The 9159-nt window shown below is 31.7% G+C and overlaps 3 protein-coding genes and 1 non-coding gene across 6 annotated transcripts; 1 reads left to right on the forward strand and 3 right to left on the reverse strand.

Annotated features, from left to right (window-relative positions):
* Positions 1-1698: 1698 nt before the first annotated feature.
* LOC108726671 (V-type proton ATPase subunit D) lies at positions 1699-2583 on the reverse strand. The gene is made up of 2 exons (XM_018454369.1): positions 2189-2583; positions 1699-2022 (listed from the first exon to the last, which is right to left on the reverse strand). Exons 1-2 carry the CDS (start codon positions 2576-2578, stop codon positions 1699-1701), a joined length of 714 nt encoding a protein of 237 aa, XP_018309871.1. The 5' UTR covers positions 2579-2583.
* A 155-nt stretch (positions 2584-2738) lies between these two features.
* On the forward strand, positions 2739-2809 carry TRNAG-GCC (transfer RNA glycine (anticodon GCC)). The gene has a single exon. It is a non-coding gene; the product is annotated as a tRNA-Gly (tRNA).
* Positions 2810-3220: 411 nt separating this feature from the next.
* On the reverse strand, positions 3221-4390 carry LOC108726637 (uncharacterized). The gene is made up of 4 exons (XM_018454317.1): positions 4059-4390; positions 3888-3945; positions 3506-3629; positions 3221-3296 (listed from the first exon to the last, which is right to left on the reverse strand). Exons 1-4 carry the CDS (start codon positions 4171-4173, stop codon positions 3237-3239), a joined length of 357 nt encoding a protein of 118 aa, XP_018309819.1. The 5' UTR covers positions 4174-4390; the 3' UTR covers positions 3221-3236.
* An 88-nt stretch (positions 4391-4478) lies between these two features.
* MICU1 (Mitochondrial calcium uptake 1) lies at positions 4479-8267 on the reverse strand. 3 transcript variants are annotated; one of them, XM_018454315.1, is made up of 11 exons: positions 8128-8267; positions 7889-8036; positions 6718-6877; positions 6428-6465; positions 6237-6351; positions 5916-6076; positions 5639-5755; positions 5408-5532; positions 5195-5322; positions 4909-4998; positions 4479-4718 (listed from the first exon to the last, which is right to left on the reverse strand). In XM_018454315.1, exons 1-11 carry the CDS (start codon positions 8187-8189, stop codon positions 4564-4566), a joined length of 1299 nt encoding a protein of 432 aa, XP_018309817.1. In that variant the 5' UTR covers positions 8190-8267; the 3' UTR covers positions 4479-4563. The 3 variants fall into 3 exon arrangements, with proteins under 3 accessions (XP_018309817.1, XP_018309816.1, XP_018309818.1); XM_018454314.1 differs by lacking the exon at positions 6718-6877 and adding an exon at positions 7164-7323; XM_018454316.1 differs by lacking the exons at positions 7889-8036; positions 8128-8267 and adding an exon at positions 7164-7295.
* Positions 8268-9159: the final 892 nt, after the last annotated feature.

A 9159-nucleotide genomic window follows, 5' to 3' on the forward strand; every position in this document is an offset into this window, starting at 1 on the left:
GAAACAAAGCAAAAAGGAGCATATGTCTATAGGACTTTTTTTCTTAGTTTTTTACTCCTCTACACGCTCCCGAAGTTTTGCCATTTAATTTGGAAACACCCTGTATATATATAATATAATTACACTACTAGTGTGACTAGCAGTGTAATAATGATGGAAGAAATTTCGTTGAAACTTCATTGTAATTTTACTGAAGTTTTATTGTAAAAATAAGTATTATTGATTAGCATCATATTTCAGAGGATACACAACAAAATTATAATAAAAAAAGTTTCCTTCACGAATTCGAGAACTAATTTTATGATTCAACAGTATTTTTAATAAAATATTATTTCTACAAACTGAAATAATACTAATTGCTCTAACGACATATATATGTATTTTTGACTCTAATAAATTTTGTATAACAAATATTATAATCACTGGAAATAGTTCTATGTTACGTCATATGTCGTTATACTATTAGTAGTACTACTGGCTCAGAAGTGATACTATTGCGTATCAGTAGTGATACTACTGTCAGTAGTGACACTATTAAATGTCAGCAGTGTCACTACTGTGACCTGCTATGCATTAGTAGTTTTTTTTCTGTAAGGGATTTGTATGCGTCTTCTTCTTCGTCTGGCGATCGAGTCCAATCAATTCTGATTATTCCGCGTTTGGTATGCGGCGCGGTATCATTTTTTACATGTTTTACACATGCATATCTAATTTATGATAGAGAAAGAACAAGAGAGATAGAGAAACTAGTATTTTTTAAACTTGAGTGGTTGAAGAAACGCTGCAAATAGCAAGGAAACTCACACAATATTTATAAAATATTTATAAGATTTATTTTAAATATTTTGTAAACATTTTTTGTGGTCTTTTAGATTGCACAGATCATAAACATTTATTTTAAATATTATGAAATATTTATTGTAAATGTTATAGTAAATGTTGTGAAGATACTTAATGAGACATTATAATCTGAGTAAAAAATACGTATTAGAAATATTTATCTATATTTATCTATATTATAAATATAACATAAAATATTTGGTCTATATTTTAATAATATTTCGAATAAAACTTTATGTAAAATATGTGTGTGTGTATGAAATATCTATATAACATTTCACAAAATGAATAAACATTTACTATAAATATTCTGTGCTGTCTTGGCATTCTTACTCTTCTAAGGAAATTATCAGTGTTAATTGGAGCTTATACATAATATGATGTGAAAATTAGACGCACAATGTCTGGCAAGTTGAAATTTTTGTGCGAAAGGAGGAGGTTTTTCGTCATTTCAACAGTAGCTACAGCTACGAGAGAGATATCTGTCAGTGAGTAGATTATTAGGAGGAAGGAAAGAACAGCACGTTCTCATTATCATATCCGGATGTTTGGCAGCATAGTTAAGACTGGCTTTACGGGCTGTATCTTCTTGGTATAATTGGACCTACACAGCTCTGGTTCCCTTGTATTCTCTCAGGTTCTCTCGCGCTTCCTCATTCGTTCGAAGGTTCGGCATCGAGCATCGCAGATCGCAGGGTGACTACCAATTCCTTGTTCGAACGCAACGGAATGAAATAAATTAGATAATTATTAGCACAAAATACATAAAGATAGTATTTTCTTCACGCGCGCTCTCGAATCATTACAATTCTGTTATAATATACTCGTATGTATACACATTATACATACATATATGTATTAAAAGAGAAGATCCTCGTCCGTGTCATCTAGGACATTGGCGCTCCGAATGAAATCGTAAGAGGACTGTCTATCACGTCGCTTCGTTTTCCGCTCTCGTATCTTCTTAAGACGATAGAATTCTTCTCGCTCGTACTCATCGAGTTCGGTGACGATGTATGCGAGGGTCCGTTCTAATCGAGGTATAATAATGTAGCGAAGAGCGTTTACGCGACGTCTCGTTATTTTAATTACTCGATCGAGGATCTGGAAGTTACGCTGCAATGACGCCAGTTTTACCAGCAGATCTATCGCCTTTCCATAATTGATCTTCAATCTAGCCACCTGTTGCGACGTTCAATGGGATCGGGATATTATATATAAAAGCTTGCGGAAATTACAACAATGTTTACAATTGATTAATTGATAAAAGTAAAACGGTTGTAGCCAACTTTTCATCATATATGGCGAATGGCGCGCATGCATATGGTAATCAGTAATCACTAATCACTTTTTGACCGCCTCTGGCTAATCCGGTAAATTCAAAGGGATCGGCACCACTGCGGAAGGCCTCGTAAATCCATAGTCGAATCCCACCGATCATCTCCTGTCTGGTTCGAATCTTGGTTTTGGCCTTGTCGACCGCCTGTAGGACCAGCTCGTTTACTCCACCTGTCGCGTAATTAACTTCGACCAACGAGAAGGCCGCGTCTCTCATAACTTGGCCAAGCTGCGATTTACTCTTGAGTAATTGCAACATAATCGCACGAAATCGAATTAAGAGACCATCGATCCGTTTCAAAAGCAAATCGCGACCCCTACGGGCGCAGGTCAAACGGCATTTCACACTTGTATGCGAGCTGGTTGTCGGGAAAACTGCTAGTCTATCTACAATCTCCATAATTGTCTGGCTGAAGGCAAGCTGGCATCGAAATTATGGATCATAAAATTGATGTTCAGTTTTATTGATTTTTTTTATAAAAAAATAATTACGACTTTCAATTTTAATTATTCTGTATTTCGACCATATTAGATTAGTACAGAAAAGCAAGTTCACAGAAGCATCGGTGGTTCAGTGGTAGAATGCTCGCCTGCCACGCGGGCGGCCCGGGTTCGATTCCCGGCCGATGCATAATTTTTTTTTGTTAAATTTTTTATTACATAAAAATATAGAGAAAATTGACGTTTGAAACTCAACAATTTCTCTATTGTCTCGAATGACTTTACATTTACATGGATACAGACAAAAGTAACGATGTTGCATCGACATTCCACCACTGAAACACCGATGCTCGTGCTCAGCTTTTTTAACTAGTATTTTCTTATTTCACATCTATATCAACTCTTTTTCTTTTTACAGCTTACTTTCAATCGTTTATAATTTACTATTGATAATTAAAAACGTTTAATCTTTCGTGTAATTGTTTTATAAAAATTTTTTCTTCATAATAATTATTTTATTGGAATAAATTGTAGAAACAATTCCAAACAAGAAATTTTTATTTTAAACGAACAAATCGTCAATGTTCTTGTTGAATAATTACTAGTCTTTACTAAAGTTAATGATTCAAGTCCCAATACTGTTCGCCGTACTCTCCATTTTTGTTACCCCATTTCACCTAAAAATGCAACGAATTATAAATAATAAATTATATTTAAACAGATATATTAATAATTTGACGAGTATCCAAAATGTTATATACTTTAATAGCTTTAATTTACAAAAAGATGTAGGATACAAAATAACATTGGCAAGTAAATTATGATGTACATAAAGGAATAATATGCTTATGTATAATTATGTATAATCGTGAAATAAAATAATTACCTTGCCGCTAAAACGGTTGTTGTCAAAATCTTTTCGTTCGAATCTTTGTTGCCATTCAGTAGGATTCTCGCAGACATAACCAAATTCAAGTTCAAGAGGTGCCAAATGTTCCGAAAATATATCTCTACATAGGATGAACATCATCAAAATACATTTACAATTTTTTTTTGTCGTTATTAATTCGCGTCAGAATTTATAAGATTCTGTTCAAACTATGTGCCGGGTGAAACAAAAGATATTTAAAAAATACACATGTACATAAAATGTATTAAAATTCATACATATGTAAAAATACATGGCATATAAAATTATAAATAAAATTCTGTACTGAAAAATTTAATGCCAATTACTCATAAATAGATATATAGAAGACTTGACTCACTGAAAGTATTGTCCCATCGACAAAATATCTGATGCTCTTTCCTGTTTTGAGGTCCTTTCTTTATTCACAATTTGTGAATTTATAATCATAATTAAAACAAATTAATACACATATATACGTATAATATTATTATATAAAATGCACACAATCGAGAATCACGATTTATGATACCTGTCAAAGTCATTTCTGTAAGTTTTTCCAATAAATTGGCTGCGACAAAATTTACGAAAAGTAGTATCGTTGCCATTTGTATAAAAAGTGAATTAAAATTATACTTTGTTCGCATTGTTGTATCTAATAATATAACTTTAAACTTGCAATCCGTTGTTGTCTTACAGAGTGAATGGTAAACTACTGAAGAGAAGGACGTATTGAATAGGAGAAATTATGGTCTCTTGATCTCACGTTTTTTTCGGATAATGCTCTATTTAATACAAGAGTGAAAGTGTACTAACGTAATGCATCATTGTAGAATTTATTTTTAACGTAACTGTCTACCTTCTAATTTACAAACAATATGTTCTATAATAAATATTATAATAAATATAATTGCAAACTTGTTTTAAATATTATAATTCTATATTTTGCGTAACATTTTATTTCTCTCTATATATGTATGTATATTACAATTAACAATAGATACCTAAAGAAAACCAAATAGCATTTGGATACTTGATTATTTATCATACGACAGGAGATTGCTGTTTTTCGCACACTTCATCATGGATTGAATTAACTTGACAAATCCAGTATCCTTTGGCTTTTCCAGACCGCGCAGCACACGGTTCTTCATCACAGCGACGAATTCTCGATTGCTAAGTTGTCCGTCCACTGTGGAATAAGATCCATCATAAACAATTTAATCATTTTTTAAATACATTTTACATATTTAATACACATTTAACTATTTAAGATGCATTAATGCTATATCATGCTATAACTTACAAGAAAATTAATTGAAGCTTTTCTTAGTAGAGTATATATAAAGTACAGTATTTTTATTAATAAAAAATTAACTCACTGTTTTCGTCGAAAATTGTGTATACCACTTGAATGATATGATCACTTAAATCAACATGTGCTACAGTTTTTGCTACATGTTTTAATGTTGCTGCAATATCATATTGCAGAATTATATATCCATAAATAATTAATACAGCAATAAAAATGCAGCGTCGCGTTTGCTTGATATTTTAAATGACTATTGTTTCTTACAATCGACGAATCAATAATTATTCTAAATTATTCTATTGTTTCAGAGTTTCAATTGGAATATTTGTGACGGACAACTTTATTATTTTATATACCTTGATCGATAGATGCGCCAGCTATATGATAAAATGTCAGAGCTGTATCAACATCGTTAATGTTGTTTAAAAAGTGGAAAAACTTGAGATATTCTTCTTTGCTAATCCCTTTCGGATCTTCTTTGAAGCTATAAATAATTATGATGTTTAATTATATATAATTTTTAAAATTTGAGATTTTATGGCTATGAAATTAAATATTTTTACACTCACGTCTTTTTCACTCTCTTCAACATTTTTGCCTTCTTTTTCGCTGGATATCCAGCATAAGCCAACAACAATTCCGTAAAATCTACCTCGGTGATATTGCCATGCTCATCTGGATTTCGTCGTTCAAACTATGCAAAAAAAGTAAACAAACGTACAATATTAAGTAAATACTATAATAATATAGAATTGGTGGCTGTGTACATTATGGCAAGTCTGTAGGATTTATTACTATACCTCAAGACTCAGAATTGCTCGTTGTAGCTGCTGCTGAAAATCCAAGAATTTCTCGATTGTTAGCTTTTGATTCATTTGTGGTCCAAAAAAATATGTTGTTAGGGCAGAATTTACTCCCTAAAATTTCAATAAAAAAATGATCGAGATTTTGTTTATTCAATCAAGTCTGATTGTGCTTACTACATATATAATTCAAATTAATAAGCATTTAACATTTATTGTTCAATGATGATATACAACAAAAACTAGATGAATATTATCTTAATACAATTATTACCTTAAATGTATTTCCTGTAGTCGCGTGATCGCGATGTCGAGTACCTATACTAGTTTGTTGTCGTATCAATGTAGCTACTTTTCCAAACTCTTCGGAATCGACATCACCATCTCCATTGAAATCAAACATTCTGAAGGCGATTTCAAAGTGACGTCTAGAAGCTGTGAAACAGGTTTGAATATCATTGAGACTTGATGTTTCTATCGTGCAATATGAAAAATTCAATTGATATACACTTGAATGAAAATGTATTTTAAACTACATTGCAAACATTTTATATATATATATATATATAATTAAAAAGTAACAAAATAAACTTACTTGACAATACAGTCAATAAAAAGATGTAATCGGAGAAAGTAATAAGGCCTGCACTGCCTAGTTTATAGAAGATGCTATCTTCGTCCAATTCTAATTCTAATTTGGTGTGAATATTCTAAATAGGAAAAGGAAACATTTCTATAGAAAAATATCTCTTGATTAGTACCTTTTATTGAATTTGATTTATGTACCTTTGGATCGTAACGTTTGTACTGATCTAGTCCAAGCCCTGAAAATTAATGTAATTCTTACTATTACGTATTTTTTAGTATACTGTCTTATATGATAGATCTGATAATACAGTCTTGAAAAAATATAATAATATATTAAATATAAATTATAACTTTTAAAAATGTTAATTGTTTTGCACGTGCAGAAAAGCTGTATCACAAGGAATCAGCAAGCACCTCACAGTTAATTTGAAAAATTGTATTTAACAATATTTTATTTAAAAATGAGGAAAGTTGCATAGAGGGATTACCATCCGGCTGTTTCACACCAGGTGTCATCGATCTTAAAAAGTCATCTGGCGTCATAAATACTTCATGTATATCATTGCTTGTAACTTGGAGAGTTGCAAAGTAACGAAATACTTTGTCTGGTGTCGAATAATGCCTCATACGATTTTCATATTCTATTATCTGCATAAATCAATCAACAGATAGTCGCGAGTTTTAAAATTCATTAATGTGCAAAATTATCAACTTTTAATTTTAGAAAATTCTTGTACGATATTATCTATATCCCATTTTGGCGATCAATAGTTTATACTTGATAATAAGTAAGAAATTAGTATGGAAATATTTTAGTTAGCAGAGCGAAGCAGGTAAGTAGTTGTTACTAGGATTTATTGTAAATAATTATAAACAAAACGATGCAATTCTAGAATTATGTTTTACCAATACAATAAAATTTTGGAAGCCCTACCATCTGGTTGCTGCATATTTGGTGTAATAGCTCGGAGAAAATCATCAGGTGTCATATAGATTTCAATACTTTCTAAATGAATTACTTTCACAGTTGCAAAGTAACGAAAGATCTTGTCTGGCGTCGAATATGTTCTAATCCTATTCTCATACTCTATTATCTGTAAAAACACTTGAGCCTGCATCGTTCTGCATAGATATATAATGGTGTAAGCACTAAATTGTAAAATCTACAGTATTATTTTAATACACAGAAAAATAATTGTTTTATACATATTTTATATACATATCTCCCTCTTCTTAATTTTACTATGTAATTAATCTTAGTCTTGTAATCTAAAAGCCGCAGCACAGACTTTTGCATAACACTAATGCATAGTGCATAAGCAAATCAACCAATCAGAATCTTTCCTTTCCTCTCATTTCATGGAAAAGAATTTCGATTAGTTAGAGTATATCCACGCAAACTTGCATAGCCGCATAAACGTATGCATAAAGAAAATTATTCAATTGCATTTCTCCTATAAAGACGCACGTAAATTGTGATTGGATAATTTTCTTTATGCATACGTTTATGCGGCTATACAAGTTTGTGTGGATATATCCTTAATTCCCTTATGCACTATGCGTTATGCAAGAGTCTGTCGCGGCTTTAACTCTCAAGATAATCTTGAAGAATTATGTATACACATATATTACTATGGCTAGCGCAAGTCTTCAATAAACCTTTCTATCGCGAAATCCAATTTTTTGTTTTTTGTTCTTCTTCTTCTTTTGTACATCCTGTTCTATATTTTCCATGTTTTCATTATTCTGAGTCTCTTCCGAATCCAAGATACTAGCAGCATCTACTTTAGGCATTATGTTCAACGTTCTATAAAACATAGAATACATTGGTATTTTGAATGATATATTTTGTATATTAGCATTATTTGATTACAATTAATATTATTCACTTCACTTACCGTTGCCAATCAAAACACATAGTCACAATCATACCAATGCTGCAAACCATAATTGGGACCATGGAGATAAAACGAGATTTTCTTTTAGTATGACCAAAATTTCTAAAATCACGAGTTTGATTGTATTCATATACATTTTTCCGACAATTTTTCTGTAATTCTCTAAGACAGGATGTATCAACGGTCACAAATAGTTTCCGTTGCAAACACTGTCGAAATACAGATATGCTCCTGCTGAAGTTTACAATCACACTCTGAAAAAAATTCAAAATGTTCATTATTAATTAATTTGAAGAATTACTAATATTATTTTAGATGACTTGTAATCAATAAAGAATATATGTATGAACATATAAGTTTTACCTTTTCCTAATATATATGTACATACCTATTTCATCAAGGATAGGTTGTTCCACCTTTCGGTAAATTTCGGCTCACTGTCTTACTCTCGTAACTCTTTTATGCTCTTACTTCTTTATTCTTTTGTTTATCCAATAGATAAATTAACAATTATTATTACATAGTTCATCTGAAGATGAAACAATAATAATACGAATATGACGAAAAAAAAATTTTAGCAAACTAGAGATACTTTCTAGCGAGGACATATGCTGGATTCACACTGCATCCGATTTTCGTCGTACGACGTTCTGCAACCAATCAGAAAACAGGATTCCGATGAATTTTGCTTCAGTGTGAATCCAGCATATGGATTCCGCTCATACTACAGTTCGCGTAATTAATGCCTTCCCAGCCTATAACACGTCCACTGGTGAGACATCGCGTTTATCTTCTCGGTTGTTTTCACGTTCATGACCGTAATCGGATAAACCAGACTAGCCAATAGGGATTGGAGAAAACGCGTATTCGATCATTCCATCTGACTACAATCATGAACGTGAAAATAACCGAGAAAGTAACGCGCAATGTCAAAACAGGAAGGCATTAATTGTGCGAACTGTACACGATTCTAAGCAAGATGGTTGGTGGTTCATCTTTTAAATTGTACTTACATGTCCCTTCGTGCACTTT

The sequence above is a fragment of the Mycetomoellerius zeteki genome, unplaced genomic scaffold (genome assembly GCF_001594055.1).
Source record: "Mycetomoellerius zeteki isolate Tzet28-1 unplaced genomic scaffold, Tzet1.0 scaffold433, whole genome shotgun sequence".
Lineage (NCBI taxonomy): Eukaryota > Metazoa > Arthropoda > Insecta > Hymenoptera > Formicidae > Mycetomoellerius > Mycetomoellerius zeteki.

Bases quoted from the DNA above. Each gene is read 5' to 3' on its own strand.
- LOC108726671 (XM_018454369.1), bottom strand. From the start codon at position 2,578: ATGGAGATTGTAGATAGACTAGCAGTTTTCCCGACAACCAGCTCGCAT. The intron at 2,023-2,188 runs GTGATTAGTGAT...ACGTCGCAACAG, and splicing joins TAGCCAGAGGCGGTCAAAAA to GTGGCTAGATTGAAGATCAA.
- MICU1 (XM_018454315.1), bottom strand. From the start codon at position 8,189: ATGGTCCCAATTATGGTTTGCAGCATTGGTATGATTGTGACTATGTGT. The intron at 8,037-8,127 runs GTAAGTGAAGTG...TATGTTTTATAG, and splicing joins ATGTGTTTTGATTGGCAACG to AACGTTGAACATAATGCCTA. The intron at 6,077-6,236 runs GTAAGTTTATTT...CCTGTTTCACAG, and splicing joins TTTATTGACTGTATTGTCAA to CTTCTAGACGTCACTTTGAA.
- LOC108726637 (XM_018454317.1), bottom strand. From the start codon at position 4,173: ATGCGAACAAAGTATAATTTTAATTCACTTTTTATACAAATGGCAACG. The intron at 3,946-4,058 runs GTATCATAAATC...TTGTGAATAAAG, and splicing joins TACAGAAATGACTTTGACAG to AAAGGACCTCAAAACAGGAA. The intron at 3,630-3,887 runs GTGAGTCAAGTC...CATCCTATGTAG, and splicing joins TCGATGGGACAATACTTTCA to AGATATATTTTCGGAACATT.